At 40.2% G+C, this 21,639-nt stretch overlaps 1 protein-coding gene across 1 annotated transcript in view; it reads right to left on the bottom strand.

The window, feature by feature from the left end:
• LOC138153801 (piwi-like protein 1) overlaps positions 1–21,639 on the bottom strand; it is a 64,173-nt gene that overhangs the window by 20,606 nt on the left and 21,928 nt on the right. Inside the window, exons 7-13 of the mRNA XM_069078540.1 lie at positions 20,358–20,552; positions 19,656–19,764; positions 17,519–17,645; positions 17,162–17,279; positions 16,081–16,192; positions 14,729–14,913; positions 6,010–6,082 (exon numbers count right to left, since the gene is read on the bottom strand). Of these exons, the coding sequence (XP_068934641.1) occupies positions 6,010–6,082; positions 14,729–14,913; positions 16,081–16,192; positions 17,162–17,279; positions 17,519–17,645; positions 19,656–19,764; positions 20,358–20,552 (919 nt within the window). The remainder of the gene's footprint in view (positions 1–6,009; positions 6,083–14,728; positions 14,914–16,080; positions 16,193–17,161; positions 17,280–17,518; positions 17,646–19,655; positions 19,765–20,357; positions 20,553–21,639) is intronic.

Genomic DNA, 21,639 nt, shown 5'->3' with positions numbered 1-21,639 from the left:
CATGTGTTAGGTACTGTGCTAGGTCCTGGGAATAAAGACAAAAGCAAAATAAGTCCTTTCTTTAAGGAGCTTATTGGGAAGTCCAACATGTACCTGTAATTATATATAATTATATATAAAAGACATAAAATTAATTCAAGATAAAAGAGTATGCAAAGACAAGGGGACTCAGGACAGAGCCTTGGAGTACATCTATGATTAGAAGCCAGGGCATGGATAACCATCTAGCAAAGGAGAACCAAGTAGCAAGAAAAGCAGGAGAAATGAGCATTAGAAAAACTGAAGGGCAAAAGAAATCCCAGGAAAGTGCCAAATGCTACAAAGAAGACAAGAAGGATGAGGATTGGGGAAAGGACATTGGATTGCGCAATTAAGAAACCACTGGTAACCTCAGTGAGAGCAATTCCAGTTGAGTCATAGCCCACAAGCCCCAATGAGAGGGGAGAAGTTTGTGGGAGAAAAAGTAGAATTGAGGAGCTCTGCTGGAAAAGGGAAGGACTATGGATAGCAATAAGGACAATAACAACATTTACATAGCACTTTAGAATTTGCAAAGGATTTTAAAAACATTTATCCTCAAGCCAACCCAGTGAGGGCGGTATTATTATTATCCCTGAGGCAGTTGAAGCCTTGCCCCCCTCTAGTGCTTAGCACAGCATAGGGGCTCAATAAATAGTTATTAACTGATTGAGACCGAGGCCAAGTGACTTGCCAAGATCAAACTGCTAGCAAATGTCTAAGGCTACCTTTGAATTTAGGTCTCCCTGTTTCCAGATTTAGTGCACTGCCCAAATATGTTAAGATTTGTTTGAGGGGACTGTATGAGTAAACAGAAGTTTTTATTCCTGGAAGCTATATCTCAATTAAAATAGTCCAATATGATGTTAGCTTTTTTGGTTGCCATATTGTATTTCACTCATGTTGACCGTGTAGTCTGCTAAAACTCCTTGACTGCTAGTGCCATTCTTCTGAGATTACCTCTCATTTACTATCATCTCCTTTCTCCTTAATTATCTTGGGCATCACCTCCTTTTTGGTCACTTGCATTTTGTACTTGGAAGTGCAAATAATATTGTTTTTTTCTCCTTGGCAGAGAAAACTGAAATAGCATAACAACAGCCCAGCTCTGCCTTCTATCAGATGTCAACTATCAGCTAACACTTGGGTTATATAGTCTCATCTACTCTGGAGAGAGGATCTAGTCTTTCTTTGTTAATTATCCCCAAGATACCTAAAAACATACCCTCCCCACTCCCTGCAATTTTTTGTTGTCCTTAGTTCCCCTCCATATCTTTAGTTCATGCCAATCTTAATATTCCTGACCCAGTCTCTAAAGGACTGTTCCATGCTCTAGTCATCTGTTGTTTCCTGGCTTTTCTTCTATCTTCTGTCCCATTTCACTAGAGAGCTCCCTGTGCATCCAAATAGGTCTCTTCCACCAGCTTCCACTTTTCCGTCTAATTGGAATTGTTTCCCTTTGTGTCCTCAGAATTTCATTCTTGAGCATCTCTCATTCCATTTGAGATGATATCCCCCAAGGAATTCTAGGCCATGAGAGCCTACCTCTCCTTCTGTACTTTCTGAAATCTGTTTTCTTAAAGTTTAACATGCAAGTCAGACTATATCAAGCTTTCCTTTCTTCTATCACAAAATCTAGGAGTAAAGGTCATTCCCCCTCTCCTCTCCAAGTTTCCATCACTTCTACCTCAACACTTCTTACATTCTTACAGGACCAGGCCATATCTTGTATTCAACTTCCATTACTTGCCCTTGCTTCCATCTTCTTTGCATGTGTTTTTAATATCTATAACTTAATAAATATCCTGTGTATTCTCAATCTCCTTAGGCAACTCTTACTTTTCTCTAAATTTCATTCTCAAAATTCAGGATACAAATTGTCTTTTGACTTCAAGGTCAAGTACTCTGTAACACTATGATGCCTTCAAATATCTGAAGTATTGTCACACAGAAAAATGGCTTAACTTATTTTTGCCAGGCTCAAGACTATAGAACTAGGCACAACAAGTAGAAATTAGAAAGTCAATTTCCAGTTTAATGCAAAAAAAAAAAAACCAAAACTTCCACCAAAGTCTTACCATAATGGCTCATTTTGGCATGGAAGTGGCCTTGGATTTTTCTATAGCTAAATTATATACAGCATTGACATATCCTGAGATAAATGGCTTCAAGGAGGGGGACTTACAATGGAAGATGTCTATAAGCTAAAGATCAGACTAGGAAAATTCAGAGAAGCCCATCACTAATTTGGCTACAGGGCAATGGAATTTTGAACACAGCACTTCTCAAAGACCATCTACCAAAGAACAGAAAGGTTAAGACAGTTAAAGGCTATATGATACTAGTGTTGACAAAACCAGAGATCCTAGATTTGTAAAGAAAAGAACTTCAAACTATGAGGTCTCCCTGAAAGTAAAAAGGTCTGCCTCTGGAGTTAAGGGAGTCTCTATAGTGAATATTTGAATAGAGGCTATTTTGTCCTACTTTTCAATGATCATACAATCAACAGGTGGAGTTGGCAGAGACCATGGAAGTCATCTAGTCCGGCCCTCATGTGTTTTTTTGTTTTTTTTTTATTAAGCAATCAGGGTTAAGTAACTTGCTCAAGGTTACACGGCCAGTTATTTCTGGGTGTGGTGCTGAGTGTCTGAGCCCGGGATTCGATCTCCAGGTCGTCCCAACACTGGAGCCGGTGCTCTTACTCGCTGAGCCACCTGGCCGCCCCTAAGCAATTGGGGTTAAGTAACTTGCTCAAGGTTACACGGCCAGGTGTTTCTGGGTGGGTGCTAAGTGTCTGAGCCCCGGACTCGATCTCCAGGTCTTCTCAACACTGGAGCCGGTGCTCTTACTCGCTGTGCTACCTGGCCGCCCCGGGCCCTCATGTTTTACAGATGAGGAAGTGAGACCCAAAAAAGCTTTATGACTTGACCAGGATCACAGATGGAATGGCAGAATGAGTACTCAAAGCCAGGTCTTCTGACTCCAAATACAGCCCTGTCTCCTTTACACCATATAACCTCTTAGATTACAGGAGGAAGTCTTGTTCAGATTTTATTCAATAACTTAAGAGTCCCTTCCATTCCCCCAGAATCATCCCAAGATAAAAATTACCCAAGGGTTCATTAAGTACTACTGTCAATCACCAAATTAACAATGCAGAGATATTATCTACAAAATTTTATTATACTCAGAGCCCAGGCTCATCTGCATTTAAAAAAAAAAAGTCAGAAAGCACAGGGCATCAGCTTTAGCAAACTACAGAGAATTCTATATAGAATATGAATATGTAAGCAACAAAGAGAAATAGAATTTTACAGAAAGCAGGAGGGGAAAAAAGACATATATGTCTGGAAACAAGTGACAAAAAGGGGAAGAGAAAGATACCTTTCAGCTAATCAAAACAGGAATTATGGCTTCTTTCCTTGCCTTCATTCTGCATATGTTGTGACCTTCAGGCTTTCAAGAACAATCTCTGGAAGCTCAAAATAGAGACTGGGCAATGTGTTCTTATCATAGTGGCAGCAAGAGGCCTGGGCCAGAACTCTGCTGCCATAGTCCCCACTTTGGTCTAAGATCACACAAGATCCAACCACATTCTTGTATATTCTATTGTTTCCTTCTTGAAATATTTATGTATAAGTTATCTGGAAGACATTTCCACAGGCAAATACAAGTATTGGGAAGCACGAATTACCACAATAAAGAAAAATTAATACAATAATGATTGTATTATAGCACACAAAGTTTTCAAAACTGCCTTGATCCAGACTCTTCTTGGCAACAAACCCCCAATGTCCTAGTTAAATATCCTTTCAAGTTTAATTTCTTTGGGGGGGGGAGTCAAGATGGCGGAGTAGAAACAGGACTTCCTCGGGGCTCTGGCTTCCCCCTCCTCTAATTCATGTAAAAAGTGACTCTGAACAAACTTTAGAGCTACAGATTCCATAAAATGACACAGAGACGCTAACCCCCCACTGAGGACAGCCGGGCAGCCTGGCAGCCCGGCAGGAAGTGGCCAGCGCAGCGTTCTGGGAGCCAACACGGAAGTTTAGCCTCAGGGTGGGCCTGACCAGCCACTGGCTGGAGGGACTTCAGATCACTAATAGCTGTGACGGTTTCCAGAATTATCAACCCACAGATGCTAAGGACAAAGTGAGAGGTCAGTGCAGTGTGGACTTTGGGACCCAGTAGTTGGGAGTGTGTCAGCTTTTGCCCCCAGGGAGAGAAGCTGCTGAGGGCTGCAGCGCAGATGACACCTGTGGTGGCCTCAGCATCTGGCCTGCAGAGTATAGGGGGACCAGTCTGAGGGGTGATCTCTTGCTTTAAATTGCTTGGATCTGGATTGCAGTATAGGGTAGAGGTCCTTGGGTGTGTGACCAGCTTGCCAGAGCAGGTAGAGGCTTCAGAGAGAGCACCCAACTAACACCTCAGGCAGCTGAGAAAACCCCAGCATTTGGGACAAAGCTCCCCTGACTGGTGGCAGAGTCCTACTGTGGCAAAAAGCCCAAAAGTCAAGTAATTGAGGGCAAACCTCAACCCTGTGTTTGGGAAGCAGTTCAAATAGCAGCTAACATGGCATTGAGGTCCTACTCCAGAACAACAACCTATAAGTATGTATCAGTATGAGGCCGAAAATGGAAAGTCTTAAATCCTATACTATAGTAAAATTGGAATCTTGTATGTGGAAGAGATACTAGGAGTTTATCTATTTCAATTTCCTAAACAAAACTCTGAGTCAATCTGCCAAATCACCCACAATGGTTTTCATGGTGCTGCCTCAAGACCTGCAGCAAATAGAAGCTAATGGTTAAATAAAGAGCAATGTTGTATAGTTCAAAAATGTGCTAGACTTGAAATCAGGTGAGACATGTATTCAAATCTCACCTCTGGCACTTACTAGCTAGGTGAGTGTTCAAGTCACCTGATTTTTCTGAGTTCCATTTCTCTCTCTCTTTTTTTAAAATACTGTTTCCAGTTATGAAGCATATATTGGGTATAACACCTGTTGAATTTACCTGGCAGGGTGGTTAGAGGAAATCAGATAAATAGTTTTTTAAATGCCCAAGGGCAGCATCAATGTCAACTAGTGCTGTTACTGTGAACCAGCCAATTATACAGTTGAATAAATTTTTTAAAAGTTGGCCTCCCTGGCCTCCTGATCCTAATTTGGCCCTGTGGAATTCAATTACATATAACAAACCTTCACAAAGTACCCAGCCTCATACTAGACATCAGGAGAGATACAAAATTTTAATAAAATAAGGTTTCTGTCCACACAGACTCAATCTATTGGGATGATTATAAAGAATTCATATGTGAGGCATTATTTAAGTTATGGCTAAAAACAGAAAGGCAAAGAAGGTTGCTTTACATGGGAGTTACGATCCTTACAGACTGAGGTTGGAAGGGGAAACATCAGTGAGAAGGTAGCATTTTAGTTGAACCCAGAAGGACAGGCAGAGATTCAATAGCATATGCAAAGGGCACAAAAGGAACAAAGTACATGGTATGTTTGGAAGAATACATGAAGATACGATAAGGATAGGAAGGTAAAAGGATACCAGATTAGAAGGTCTTCTCCAAACCTGACATTCTATCTCCTGTTTTCTAGTATTTACCCAAGCCATCTCCCATTCCGGGAATGATCTCCATCTTTGTGTCCCTGTCTTTCAGAATCCAGCACCATTCTTCAAATGTCACTTCCTTTACAAAGTCTTCCCTCATTCCTTCAGCTGTTAGTTCACTCTCCCTCAACTTGCATGCACGACTATGGTATAGCCTTCTCCTCCAACCTCTCCCAACACACCTCTACCAGAAAACACAGGCTCAGCGAAGGCATTACCATTTTTGTTTTTGCATCCGCAGCGGGTCATTCTTCAGTCTCTGAGTACAAAGTCGTAGGAGGGCAGCTGAGTGGAAACTGCTCTGTCGTCAGTTGGAAACAAAGAACCACATTTTTGCTATTTCAGAAGTGAATGAGCGGCTACTTACAATCTGAGTCTGTGGTGTAACATTGTCCTTCAAGACTTTAAGATACTCTTCCGTTTTATCTTGTACTGGACACCTAGGGAGGGAATAAATACACTCTCATTACAATCAGAAACGGGTAGCCAGTTCAAGTTACATAATTCACACGAGTTTAAAAAGGTTTCATATAGAGGAACTCAGCACATTAAATCCAAATAAAAGAAGGCAATAAAAAGGTATTAAGAACAAACATTCAAATAGTAAAAAGGGACCCAGAATGGCAAAAATATTTGTTAAAACTTGTTAACAAGGGGCAGCCAGGTGGAGTATGAGCACCGGCTCCAGTGTCGGGATGACCTGGGGGATCAAATCTGGGCTCAGATACTTAGCACCACACCCAGAAATAACTGGCTGTGTAACCTTGAGCAAGTTACTTAACCCCAATTGCTTAAAACAACAACAACAAAAAAAAAAACTTGTTAACAGAAAGGAGGGGAAAAGAAACCTTCCAATTTCTTACCAGGTTTGTCTGCAAATATATATTCAGAACTTTTTTTCCTTTCAAATCTCTTCCCTTCACATCAGCACACAACTCACAGATTTTTATCATTTATATTTACATTTATGTGCCACTTTCAGATATTTTTGTTCTAATAGAAGGAACTATTTCCCCATCCTTCTTAACAAATAAAATGTTGCTCCTATATACTATGGCAGAGGAGGCATAATCCTGGCGACCTAGTACTCCAGTCCTGTCTCAACCAGATTAAAATCTGATTGGAAAAATTTTAACAATATAAATAAAAATACAATCCAACCTAGAGTGTTAATTTGTGGATTTCTAAGTGAATATTGAATTTGAAATCACTGATCTAGGGAATAGTTTTCTTATTATTAGCCTTTAGTCAAAAGGAACAAAGTTTGACTTACTGAAGGGCCCTAACCTACCAAAGGTTATGTAGCAACAGGTATTATAATTAACTGGAAACTGGATCTTTTTCTCAGTACTTCTATTTAATCAGAATCTGGATATTTACTGAGAAAGAAATTATCTGTAAATCACTAGCCTATAGATTTTACATTTGGAGTTTCTTTTTAATTCTCAGGATCAAAGTTTAAGGCCTCTGTCAAATAAAATTTTTTTTCTCCATATGCTTGTAGCGAGTATTCCCCTGCATGTTGGAAGCAGACAGTGTAATGTCAGGGCTGGTCATAGTATCTGAACTCCAGTTCAGGTCTACTGACTCCCAGTTCTGAGACTAGTAATATGACCCTTGTCAAGTCATTGAAGTTATAATTTTCTTCCCTTTAAAATGGGCATAATATGTGCCTTGCTTGCCAATCAGGGATGCTATGAAGAAGGTACCTTATACATTTTTGAGTGCTACAGGAATGTTCATCCTTATCAAAGTCAATTAATAGAAGTTTCTTCCTAAGGTCCAAGAACTGAAATTCCCTGTATATATGCTTTTTAAAAACTTGGTTTTAATCTTGAGTGTGTTCACGTGACCACCATGAATGGTATTTTCTTGGGGCATTGGTTCACTTACATTGTCACATAGGTAAAAATCCAGGCAAGGAGTTTAAATAAACCTGGAGGTCAAGATTTGAGTTGACCACCAGATGGAGATTCATTCAGGATAAGCCTATCAGCTACAGGACCTGATAGAGAGAAAGGGACTCAGGGTAAAGAGATCTATATCTAGATACATATATACATATACATATGTGTATGCATGTATGTGAATTTATGTATATATATATGTGTGTGAATATATTTTATGTATGCATATACACACATTTGGAAACGGTCAATGTGAGAAACTGTTTAACTTGACTGTGAAAGTCATATATGTGTGTGCATATACATATACATGACACATATATGTGTATATATCTATATCTATGGGGATATATGTATATATGTGTCTGTTCATTGTTTGGATTGACTATGAAAATTTATAATAAGAGTTTTGTTCTGCTTTATTGGGGGGGGAGAGAACAGATAAATCTTCATGAAAATAAAAAAAATTGCATTTTTAAAAAGGTAGCTCTCTCTCCCCTATGCTCCATTCCTTTCCCCCTTCTCTTTATCTCCCTCATCTCCCATCATCCTGTGTCTACTTCCTCTTCTCCCCTCTCACTCTCCCTCTCTCTCCTCCAGTGCCCATCTTGCTCCCATCTACCTCCTCTTCCTCCTTCTCACTGTTAACCCTCTCCTCCCTTAACCCATTCTCTCCACCTCTCCCTCTTGGATGTTCTGAACAAATGACCACACACCCTCTGTACAAATGAAAAGAGAGAAGAGACTTTCACTTTCCTTTCTTAGGAAAAAGTAAAGTGCAAGTAATAATGATTACAACTGTCCACCCCCAATCACAGATCCAGTCATGAGAAGGATTCAAAGCAGCTCCCAGCCTTTATTAGATTTTAGACTACAGACACTGACACATCTTTTCCTTACATCCCCTGTTATGGGTATCCTTAGGTCCCATGACTCCTGGTTCTTCTCTTGCAACCCAGAGATCCAACTGAGGGCAAGAGGTCACAAAGTACAGAAATTATCCTTTATCCTGTCCTCTCAAAGACACAAAGGAGAGCACCCAAGCCCAAGAAGACTCTACCCGCAAGGCTCCAGCCAAGAAGGTCAAGAAACTGAAGACTGTCCAAACTAAACTAGTGATGACATTTAAGTCCAAAACCAAGTTTAGCACCAAAAGAATCCACCAAGAAGTGACCCTAAGATCCTTCCTCTTGGACCCTCCTTTCTGTTTTTCTTTTGTAACAAGTATAAAAGTCAAATTTACTGAGTTCAGAATCTCAGATGGTTTGTGGCTACTGAAGTGAAGAAAGAAGAGCTGGCAGATGTTGAGGCAAGAACAGGCACAAAAATCACCTAAGGGTCCACATCTGGGCACAGGAAAATGAAATGACCAATTTATGGCTACAGATGCAAGGGAAAGATGTGTTCCCAGTTTTAAGTCTAACGAAGGAGATATTTCAAAATGCAAATGCTTAAACTAAGCTGCCACTTACACAGCAGAGTCTCAGAATATCCTCAGAATCAGTCTAGGAGGAAAGGAGGAGAAAGAGGGAGAGGTGAGAAGGGAGAGAAGGAAGGAAGAAAGGAAAAAAGAGAGGGAGGGAGAAAAGGAAAGGGCAAGGAAAGAAGGAAGGAAGGAAAGAAGGGAAGAAGAGAGGAAGGGAGGTAGGGAGGAAGTAAGGAAGAAAGGGAAGGTGGGAAGGAAGGAGGAAAGGGAAGGAGCTAGAAAAGGATGGGTGGATTTCCCTGGGGTTACAAAACAATTATGTTTTAGAAAACACATGCTTACCAAAGTGGATGTCATTTGTGGCTGAGCTGTCTCAGTAAGGATAGACTGACTTGATACATTGACTTCTTTGATTCTCACAACCCTGGGGGGCATGTGTTATGATTTTACATAATGAGGAAACTGAGACAGACAGAAGTTAACTAACTTGCCCAGGGTCACACAGCTAAGTAGGTGTCTGAACAGAATTTGAACTCGGTTCTTCCCAACCCCATATCCTGTGCTCTATCCACTTTGCCACCTCCTGACTGCTTGATAAAATGCCTCTTAATGTAATCCAAAATTAAATTATTTTAGGTTACCAACATGACAAATGGCGTGATAGCATTTATTAAGTGCCCACTATGTTCCAGGTACTGTGATAAGGGCTAAGGATTCAATAAAAAAAGACAGACCCTGCTCTCAAGGAGCTTACCCTCGAATGAGGGAAGAAAGCACACAAAGAGAAGCTGTGGGGTGTCGGCAATGCCCGAGGGTGCCCAGGAGAGACATGAAAAGGTGATGAGGGAGCAGAAACCAAGCAGAATAACAGGGCAAATGAAGAGCCAGTTGTCACAGTGAGCCCTCTATGAAAGGAGATTACGCAAAGAGTTTTTTCACTTTACCCTCCAGCCTCCTGAGCAGAGGAGAAAAAACTTCGGATTCCCAAGAGGTCTGAGCAGCAAAGACAATCTCCATGATGCTGAGTTTCATGATGAAGATGATGATGATGATGGTGTTCAAGGCCCTTCCCAGTCCAGACCAGCCCCCTCCTCCCTTTCCAGTCTTCTTAACCCTCAGTCCCTTAACCCTTGTATCCAGTGACACTGGCCTTCTGTGTCAACAGCAACAAGAGCCTCCATCTCCTGGCTCAAGGGAGCTACTACCTCTGCTTATCCTCTGTGTCTGGAATGCTCTCCCTGTTCAACTGGTCCCCTCTGCTACAGGAAGTCCTTCAAAACACTTCTTAATTCTAGTGCCTCTCCTCTCTTCATTTTCCCCTACTTATCCTGTGTATAGTTTGTGCTTGTTCACTCACTGTCTACCCCATTAGATTGTAAGCTCCTTGAGGGGAAAGATGGTCTCTTGTCTCTTTTCACATCTCTGGAGCTTAACAGCACAGTGCTTGGTACTTGGTAGGAACTTAATATTTAAAGGATGACTGACTGGAGTTGAATCCAAGCAAAGCACCCAGTGACAAATGAAGAGCCCTCTATAAAGGGAGTTTTTTTGCTGTGTCCGCCATCCCTTGAGTCAGAGAGATATCAAACTACTGACCCATTATTCAACTGGCAATCAGTTAATACCAGTCCATGTTCTCCCCAAGGTTCTCATCATTTTTGCCCCAGAAACCAGTTCTTCCATGTTGGAGAGAATCAAATATAGAAAGTATTTCTCCAAGTGGGTTCCTCTTATTTTTGAAAGATGGAATTATTGGGGCGGCTAGGTGGCACAGTGAGTAAAGCACTGGCCCCGGAGTCAGGAGGACCTGAGTTTGGTTCTGGCCTCAGACACTTAACACCCACCCACACACAAAAATACTAGCCATGTAACCTTGGGCAAGTTACTTAACGCCAATTGCCTTCCAAAAAAAGCAAAAAAAAAAAAAAGATGGAATTACCATTTTGGTAAATTAAGAAATTATGTTGGGGGCAAAGTCAAGATGGCAGAGTAGTACCAGGTCTTCCACGCAGCTCCAGCTCCCACCTCCTCCAATTCATGTAAAAAATGACTCTAGACAAACTTTGGAGCTACAGAACCCACAAAATTACAAAGAAAAGTTAACCTCCAGCTGAAGACAGCCCAGCAGGTTGGCAGGAAGCGGCCAGAGCACTGCTCTGGGAGCCAAACCCAGCCCCTCTCCAACAGGAGATTTTAGCCTCAGGGCAGCCTGACCAGCCACTGGCTGAAGGGACTTCAGATCACCAGCAGCCATGGTGGTTTCCAGAATTATCAACCCATAGATACCAAAGACAAAGTGAGAGGTCAGTGTATACTTTGCAGGAACAGGGAGTTTGGGAGTGTGGTCCGGCCTTTGCCCCCAGGGTGAAAAGCAGCTAAGGCTCCACAGGTGTGCAGCCACCCACCACATGGGTGCTTCAGACCTCTTGGTCTGCAGATTGTAGGGGGCCAAGCAACCAGTCTGAGGGGCAATCGCTTTTGCTTTAACCTGCTTGGATCTGGATTTCTGTCTAGGATAGAGGTCCTGGGATGTGTGAACAGTTTGCCTGAGTGTGTGGACGCTTCAGAGAGGGCACCCAACTAATAGCTCTAGCAGCTGCAAAAACCCCAGTGTTTGGGATAAAGCTTCCCTTTCTATTAGCAGAGCTCTACTGTGGAAAAAGGCTCAAAAATCAAATAATTGAGTGGCAACATGAGCAAGCAAAGGAAGCAAAGCAAACAGAGCAATCAGACATTAGACTCCTATTTTGGGGACAAAAAGGATCAAAGCATGGAACAGGAGGAAGACAACAAAGTCATAACTTCTGCACCAAAAGCTTCCAAGAAAAATATGATCTGGTTACTGCCCATAGAGGAGCTTAAAAAGGATTTTGAAAACCAAATAAGAGAAGTAGAGGAAAAATTGGGAAGAGAAATGAGAATGATGCAAGAAAATTATGAAATGAGAGTCAACAACCTGACTGAATAAAATAACACCTTAAAAATAGACTAACTCAGATGGCAAAAGAGGCTCAAAAAGGCAACGAGAAGAAGAATGCCTTAAAAAGTCGAATTTGCCAGATGGAAAAAGAATCTCAAAAGCTCACTGAGGAAAATCATTCCTTCAGAATTAGATTGGAGCAAATGGAAGCTAGTGACTTTATGAGAAATCAAGATATTACTAAATAGATCCAAATAAATGAAAAAATAGAAGGCAATGTGCAATATCTCATTAGAAAAACCACTAACCTGGAAAATAGATCCAGGAGAGATAATTTAAAAATTATTGTACCACCTGAAAGCCACGATCATAAAAAGAACATAGAAATAATCCTTCAAGAAATTCTCAAGGGAAATTTCCCTGATGTTTTAGAACAAGAGGGCAAAATAGAGGGTGAAAGAATCCACTGATAACCTCCTGAAAAAGATCCCCAAAAGAAAACTCCTAGGAATATTATAGCCAGGTTCCAGAGTTCCCAGATCAAGGAGAAAATATTATAAGCAGCCAGGAGAAACAATTTCAATATTGTGGAAACACAATCAGGATAACACAAGATATAACAGTTCCTACACTGAAGGATTGAAGGTCTTGGAATATGATATTCTGGAGGTCAAAGGACCTGGGATTAAAACCAAGAATCACCTACCCAGCAAAACTGAGTATCATGTTTCAGGGGAAAATATGGTCATTCAGTGGAATAGAGGACCTTTAAGCATTCTTGATGAAAAAACCAGAGTTGAATAGAAAATTTGACATTCAGATACAAGAAGCAAGAGAAGCCTGAGAAGGTAAACAGGGAAAAGAAATCATAAGGAACTTATCAAAGTTGAATTTTTTATATTCCTACATGGAAAAACCGATAATTGTAACTTATGAAACTTTTCTCAGTATGAGAATAGTTGAAGGGAATAGAAACATATATATATATGTATATATATATATATGCAAACATACATATGTATGTCTATATAGGAGAGTATATGGGCATATGAATACATATGTGAGTGTGTATATATGTGTACAGGTATACATAGAAGGCACAGGATCAGCTGAATAGGAAGGGATAATACTTAAAAGGTGAAATTAAGAGGTGAGAAAGGAATATAATGAGAGGAGATGGGGAGAGACACAATGGGGTAAATTATCTCACATAGAAGAAGCAAAGGAAAACTGTTACAATGGAGGAGAAAAACAGGAAGGCAAAAGGGAATGAGTCAACATTACTCTCATTGAATTTGGCTTAGGGAGGGTATGACACACACTAAATAGGGTATCTCACCCTACAGGAGAGTAGATGGGAAGGGGATGAGAGTGGGGATAACGGAAGGGAGGGCAGGCTGGGCAGGGAGGGAAGTTGGAAGCACCCACTTTTGAAAAGGGAAAGGATCAAAGTAGAGAACAGAACAAGTGGGGGGTGGGATAGGATGGAGAGAAATATAGTCAGTCTTTCACAATATTTCCACTATGGAAATGTTTTACATAGCTACACATGTACAACCTATATTGAATTGCTTATTCAAAGGTTTAAAATCAAATGTTTAAAATATATGTGTGTGTATATGATTTTACATGTAACTGGGAAATGAGACATACAGACACTGTGGCATAGAGATCCACCATGCCCTACTAGAAAGTCGGAGAGGGTATGGGAGAAGATATGGGAGAAAGCAGAGTGGGGGAGGGGATATTCAGTGGCATTGCTGTTTTGGGGTGGTGGGTAGGAAAAAATGGGGAGAAAATTTGTAACTCAAAATCTTGTGGAAATGAAATATGTAAACTAAAAAATAAAAAAATAAATTAATTTAAAAAAAAGAAATTATTTTGCCGATGTTTCTTTTGAAGAATGATGGGTCCATCAATGACTGAAGAAATGAAGTCCTCCATAACTTGTCTATTGTCATTCTGCACCAGATGGGTGATGCTTCCAGATTCCTTCCTTTGGTTCCTCTTTTGGTCTAAGGGGACTGTAATATATTCTACATTCGGATGATGATGTTCCTCTATCCCTGCTGATCATCATCCCCATGTTCTTCATACAACATTTTCCCTGGTTTCTGGATTGCAGCCCATGAGTATCTTCTTCATAAACAAGGCCACTACAACCTCGTGTCTTTTAACACATCTTCTTGCCAATCTTTCTCTGCTATTGATGTGAGTTTCTCAGTCAGTGCCAGTCCAAGATCAATGGAGAGTGCTTGCTGAGTAGTACTCAAAGTATTTTCACCTTTCAGGGGTGAGTGTGGGGGGAGTCTAATGGACTATCTCAGGACTATGGTTTTTGTATTTGTTCATGGGCTCCTGTGAGTTATTTGTATGTCTTTTGAATTTTCTGTGGTATGTGAAATGAAGGTTGTGATACCTATAATATACACTGTACACCTGATATGCATACTCTACACTGAATGCCTTTCTAATAGTTGAGAAACCCTGTTACCCACTTTGGGGGGAAAATGAGCCCCTGAAATTGAAGCCATAGCCAAAAGCGAGAAACTGGCCTTTTGGAGATAAGGAGCCAGGATCAAACCTTGTGGGGTGAGGGCTTTTGAGGGGAACTGGGAAGCAGGTGATATCTCTATTTTCCTCAAATAACAAGGGTCCCCTTTAAAACGAGTCAAAGAAGGCATATTTTAAGCATTGCTGAACAATTTCTACTGGATTATAAAACCCTGGATTCTGACTCAAAGTATTTGCAAAAGAAACATCCCCCAAATGCATAAACTGTCAACTACCAGCATTCAATTTCTAAACCATGGGAAAAAATTTGTGTACTTACCGTTTGGGGGGCTTCAAATTTATACCTAGGGTACGTGTAGCAAAATCTAGTTTCTCCCACAGGATCTGTGCTAGTCTTGAATTTTCATGATTAAAGACAAATAGCCAATTAGCCAGTGGTTTAGGAAAACTCAACTGTCCTTTATGGATTTCTCTTGACCAGTCTGTACACTGGATAGACCTAGCCTAGGTGAGAAAGAGTTAGACGACATGTTATAAAAAGTAAACTGTGCTTTACAACTACTGAAATTCCAATAAGTCAACATGTATTTATTAAGCCCCAGACAATCCAATACTGAGACCAGCTATGAATTCATGAAGACGATTCTTCCTGATTCTAGGTCCATCACTCTGTGCACTATGGTGCCACCTGGATGCCCAATAAATGTGCCAGTCAAGCCAATACAGAGCATACAGAGGATGGGGGATGACAACAGAAAGCAAGAAAGGCCTCCTGAAGGAGGTGGCACTTAGATTTGGTTTTGAAGGAAGCGAGGAATTCTATGAGATGGAGAGGGAGCAGGTGAGCATTCCAGGCAGAGGAGACAGGAGGCCTGAAGATGGGAAATGGAGTCATAAACAATAAAGGCACCAGTTGGCTTGAATGCCCTGGGCATAAAAGGGAGTGATGTGCAGTAAGCCTGGAGAGACAGGTCAGAACCAGGCTGTCTAACAGAAGAGCCCTTCATTCTAGAGTAAATGGGGAGGCCCTGGAGCTTTTAGAGTAGGGGAGCACTATGGTCAGACCCATGCTTTAGGAAGATCCCTTTAGCAGTTGTGCAGAGGAGGAACAGTAAAGAGGAGAGACCCTCTCCCCAGGCCCTAAACAGATATATTGTCTAACAAAGTAACTTCTGCTTCTGAAGAGGAATGTGTAAAACTAATGTTTTCTTATTTTTGATGAAGTAGCTAGGTGGCCTAGTAATTAAGATCGCTGGGTTTGCTGTCAGAAGACCAGAGTTCAAATCTGACCTCAGGTACTTCCCAGCTGTGTGACCCTGGGCAATTCACTTAACCTGTCTCAATTTCCTCATTTGTAAAATGGGGGTCATATCAGTACCTATATCTGGGGGTTATTGTGAGGATCACATGAGATCATATTTGTAAAGTGCTTTGCAAACTTTTAAGCACTGTAAAAAACAACAGCTATACTTCTGGTAATAAGTTCATTTCCTTTTTTCATTCGTGTGGAAATACAGCTGAAAGCCCAGTAAAAGAACAAAGTAAAGCTTGTGCTCTTCTCATTACCTGTATAAGTAGGTTTACTTCGGTTTGTACAAGTTTTCTTTGGACCAAACTGAACCGATGATTAAAAACAACAATAAAAAAAACAACTCAATCTAAGAAACCTACTCTTCTGTCTTCATTGAGTATCGGCACTGGCAAAACTCTTCCAGTGAGAGATAACGGCTGTTTTTCAAAGTTTAAACCCCATTCCTGAAGCTCTCTCTGGACATCAGCATTCCTGTCGAGTTGAGAGTATTGGGACAGTGATAAATAAAACAATGGCGTGACATTCAATAAGAGATGTACCAGAATCAAGACAAACATCCCCTAACCAAAAATCTCAGGCGGTACCTCTCAGGGTTGAGATTCTGAAAAGCCACTGCAATTTCTGACAAAGTTACGGTCACCCCAAGATACACAAAGATAGCCCAAGGTGGCTTTTTGTTCTCCTGTCTTACTCTGCTTTTGGGACTGTCTCCAGCAACTGAATGACAGACAGAACTGAGAAATTGTTAGAGTTGTCCCAACTAATTTTGTTTGTCTCTCCTATTATAGCTATCTGGTACAAAAATAAAAAGGTAAGAAGAGGGCTATAAGTTTAGCTTTCAATTGTCTGATATCTATATCTACAGCTATCTATCTATCTATGGAGCCAATATTGTCCTGATTTGATTACTAAGCATTTATTTAGGGCCTGTTATGTAGAAGGCACTGGAGAAACAATTCCTGATTTTTGCATTGCTTATAGTCTCTTGGGAGAGATGATATGCACACATCTGTCTACTATGTGTATGTATATGTGCATTCATGTGTGTATATATATAATATATACATACACATATTCATATATACATATACATACAGGCACAAAAAGTCATTTCAATCAGGAAAGGTCTCATATAAGAAGTGATAACTCAGTTAAACTTTGAAGGAAACTAGGAACTGGACTGATCTGACCAACTCTGAGCCATTTGTCATCAAAGATGAGAATGAAAATCTTATAACATAAATCACTCACCTGTTATACTTGCAGGAGTTCTTAAACTGGGATATGAAAACCTTTTTCCCCCAGCATTTTGAGAACTGTATTTCAATATAATTGGTTTCCGTAATCCTGTATTTTATTTTATGCATTTAAAAAAATAGACTACCAAAAGATGTTAATGACACAAAAATTGTTGTGGCCCTCTAGAATAAAGAAACTCACCTATGAATATTGTCCATGAGTTTTTGGAGTTCACTGTGCCGTCTTTCAGGTGACAACTTTGTACGTTTAGCTATGTTCTTAGTGATCCTATCATTCATTCGCATTGAGCGTGTGAGACCTTTGAGATAAAGACACAGGAGCCCAGAATGCTTACTAAGTTTACTTATGAGCATTGGGATGTAGGAGCAGCTCTCTCTTACAGAGCTGGGCAGGGGTTCAAAGAGGTGGTCTCAAATAAAGCCCAGAATACTTGAAGGAGGAAGTGTTAAATGAAGGAGAGAAGTGGAATTGATGGGCAAGAGAGAAATGGATAAGTGATTCTGTCTTCCCTCCAAAGAAAAGAATATCACACAGCACCTGTGAGATTACAGAGCTCAGGCATGAGCAGGGCAGGGCTTGTGGGTCTTCCATCAGGCCCTTTCTTCCGCTTGGGCAGGCTGACCAAAACTGGCTGCTCCAAGTCTGTGATTTTTGTCCCATATTGCTGTATAAGAAAAGGTCATCATCATTAATGGTCACTTCTTCCAACAGTGGACAGAGTAAACGACCCCACCTTATCTGAGTACAAATCCCCCCTCAGATACTTCCTTGCTGTATGACCCTAAGCAGTCACTCTCAGTCTCACCTTCCTCCTCTGTAAAATGGGAATACTAAGAGTGTGTAACTCTCAGAGCTGTTGGGAGAATCTTAGAGTGCTATATAAATGCTAGTGAGGGACTGAGGTGTAAGCAGACTGTAAAGGGAGGAGCGGGGGGGGGGCTGGGCTGTGAAGGGCCTCGAATGCCATCATCATCTTCAGCATGCCCAGCCCAGAATGAATTAATCACTGGGAAACTATTAGAGGTCCGGTCCACCAGATTATCCCAGGCTACCACCGAACTACTTTGTCCTGGAACCCAGCCTTTCCCACTTATTCCATTTCAACTACTATTTGCCAATCACTTGACCTGAGCTGGTACCTGCTTTGATGTCTTTCCAAGATGCACCATCTCATGAATGCCCTCTATGGCCCCCACTCAGATTCTCTCACTAGTAACTCCTGAAAACCCACTCCTATAAAAGACTTTCTAGATCAGGAATTCTTAACCTGTTGTGTGGCCTGGACCTCCTTCTGGTGAAACCTATAGATTCCTCAGAATAAGTTTGGTGACATTAGGGTCTTTTGTTCATTTGTTGTTAATAATTTACAACTGGAAGAAGTGCTAGATTTCAGTGAGAGGTCAATGAAAACAAAGATATAACTTTCCCCCATGTAAGTCTGTATATTTGTTGAAATCTATCCATGGACTAAAGGTTAGGAACCCCTAGAGGCAGCTAAGTGGTACAGTGCACAGAGCACTGGACCTGGAATCAGAAAGGCCTGAATTCAAATGCTATGTCAAGTACTTACTAGCTGTGTGACCCTGGGCAAGTCACTTAACTTGTGTATGACTTAGTTTGCTCCACTGTAAAATGGAGATAATAATAGCACTTTCAGGGTTGTTGTGAGGAGCAAATGAGATGGATAACATTTGGAAAGTGCTTAGCATAGTGTCTGGAACATATTAGGTTAATAAATGTCCATTCCCTTCCCATGTTTACTTTCTTCTTTCCACTCCTGCCTCCAATTCTAGAAGGATTAGAGGATGATATATTTTGATCTGAAAGAGACTTCAGAGGCCATCAATTCAACCCTTTTGTTTTAAAAATAAGGAAACTGCTACATGGGGAGGTCACATGACCCATGTGAGAAAGAATCTGAGGCAGGATTTGAATCTAGATCCTTTGACTTAAAAGTTGGTGCTTTTTTCACTGTTTGTAGGCATCCCAAAAAGGAGAGCATTCACTGGTACTACTTAACTTAGGCACAAACATCTCAATATTAGCTCTTGAGCCACCACAAGAAAAATATACTTAGTCTTGATATGCATGGCAGAAAACTCTCTAGCTATTTGTCTTATTCTAATACTTGTCATTTACATGTTTAAATCCATATAATTCACCTAAAGGATAGGAGAAGGGACCAAATCTTTGATTTCATTGGTATACAAATTCCCAGGTGAGGAAACTAGAGAGTTGCTTGGTATATTAAGCAGCAGAGTGAACTGTCTAGGATCACACAGCCAATGTGTCAAAGACGAGGAGACTTATTTAGTCTTTCTGATTTCAAGGCCAGCTCTTTAAACACTGCTCTATATCATCTATCAGAATTCATCTTAAGATTATGATGTTTGAGACAGCGAGAAACACTTGAAAATATTTTAAGTATAGCACATGACAGAGAACTATATGCATAGTACTATAAGCCAAAACAATTGAAAATAGTGCATCAAAAATGACTGTCACTAACCTACAAATTCATATTTATAAAAGCAACTTCTAAAGCATCACTTATCTATAGGTAATTTGTAACTGATGGAAAAAACCAATGATTTCTATTGAAGGCATTTTGAAATTCTGCTACAATTGAAATACTTTGGAATGGAAACTAAAATCTTGAAAGTCAATTTTGTACCTGTCTATAGTAGTCTAAGAAGCTGATATCAGAGTCATCTTTTTTAAAAGTGCTTCTTGGATTCTGTTCCCAGTCAATGTCATCAACTCTGTATGTTCTGTTGTTGTGTCTGTGGAAGGAATACATTTGGAGATTTATGACAGTTTAATGCCTGGAACCTCTCTACATGAAATAATATTTGGAAAAAAAAGTAGCAGCTGACTGGTTCTTCCAACAGTCTTCTCTAAGTTCAGAGGTCTAAGGATGAAGAATGATTAATGTTCAGTTTCTAAAACTAAAAACTATACAATTTCAAAATGAGCTGTAAATACACACATTTAATAGTAGTGGTAATGGAGCAGAAGATTCTGGAAGAGTTGTGTCCTAGATACAGCATAGAAGCTATTTGTCAATTAACAAACATGGAGTTAGGGGAAAAAAATGATCCTCCCCCCAATGGGGTCATTGTCCCTTGCAGGGTAGGTTAGGGGGGTTGGTGGGTAGGGTGACTCACATATAAACAGCTATTACATAAGGCTGAATAATTCTGAAGAGGAGAAAAGGGACAACCATCCTTTCTTCCTCTCCTCTTGCTATACCTTCTCCTACCTTGAGAAGCTCTGCTACATTTTACCCAGGCTTAGCACTTAAGAACACAGTTATATCACATGAAACACTGGCTTATTAAAGAAAAAACTGGGAAAACAGAGCAGAAAAACCTACTTGGTATAAACAATTTGTCCTCGTATTTCCTGCAAAATGTCTTCTCGGGATGTGCGTCTTCGAGATTTCTGAAAGTCATTTATGAGATCTAAGATGGTATCTTTTCGGACGACTTTATGACTTACATCAGTGCACAGCATAATTTCATTCTCATACCGAAGGATAGAGGTAATGAAACCTGGACAAATATTCAACCTGTCAGAACAAATAAAAATTGCCTTCTATAATCAGTGGCTTAAGCAAATAGTAACCCCACTACTTTTACTAGTAGCCCTAGTAAAAGTACAAAAGATAAACCCACAACCATCAACATTTCTCTATCACTAAGAAAAACAAGAAATGGTGGGGGGGGGAGGGAGAGATGCTATTAATGCATTTATTGATAAATAAAATGCATCAAAAACCTGAGCATCAAACATATGACTCATATGAAGACAACTATAAAGTAATTTTAACAGAATCATCTCTAAATGATGATTTACACTGATGCTTTGTTGACATTAAGCATGGGTTCTGAAGGCTCTACCAGAGGTATGAAATTGGTTAGGTTCAACTATGATGGAAAGGCTGTCCTGAGCAACAGACTGCAAGAATTTATTTTCTTTCTTTCCTCCTTCCTTTTTTTGTATCATCAATACTAGTTCCTTTCTCCCTTCAATTCTACCCCCAAAACTTTTAAAAATCCCTCCCTTGTAACAAAAACACAGTCAAAATAAATCCACACATTGGCTATGTTAAAAAATTATAGGCATACACTTTAATATTCAGTGACTTCAATGCAAAAGAAAGCAAAAGTAACATTGGAACCATAGAACCAAGCATTAGAAAACAAATGGCAGAAGACTCATGCCTTTATATTATGAATACTTTCTTGAAAAACACTTGAAGGCACTGAGCAAAGGAAAAACCAAATATTACTGCCCCCCCCAAATTAAAATGATCACATTTTAAAAGATAGGCACTGGCTGCCTACTGATATGGGAACCATTTTCAAATCAACCATTTCCACACATAGTCAGAAAACTGATTTATTAGAACAAAGAAACATCAATACCAAACTAGAATAAAAATGAAAAGATGGAAAAATTAAGGCAACTCAATAATATATTTAAATAATCTGCTGAATATGAAAAAAATAAAAAATGATTTGAAAAGCATTGACACAGACTATCACCATTGCCTAATGACGTTTAACCAATGTAAATCAATTGTCACAAGGCAGAGATCAAAAGAGCATAGACAAACACTTCATCCACTTGCCAAGAGGAGAGTGATAACAGCC

The sequence above is a fragment of the Petaurus breviceps genome, unplaced genomic scaffold (assembly GCF_028583685.1).
Source record: "Petaurus breviceps papuanus isolate PSGF00001 unplaced genomic scaffold, PetGlider_PUasm1.0 100, whole genome shotgun sequence".
Taxonomy (NCBI): domain Eukaryota; kingdom Metazoa; phylum Chordata; class Mammalia; order Diprotodontia; family Petauridae; genus Petaurus; species Petaurus breviceps.
The sequence above is the reverse complement of the archived record's forward strand: the minus strand, read 5'-3'. Positions and strand labels throughout refer to the sequence as shown.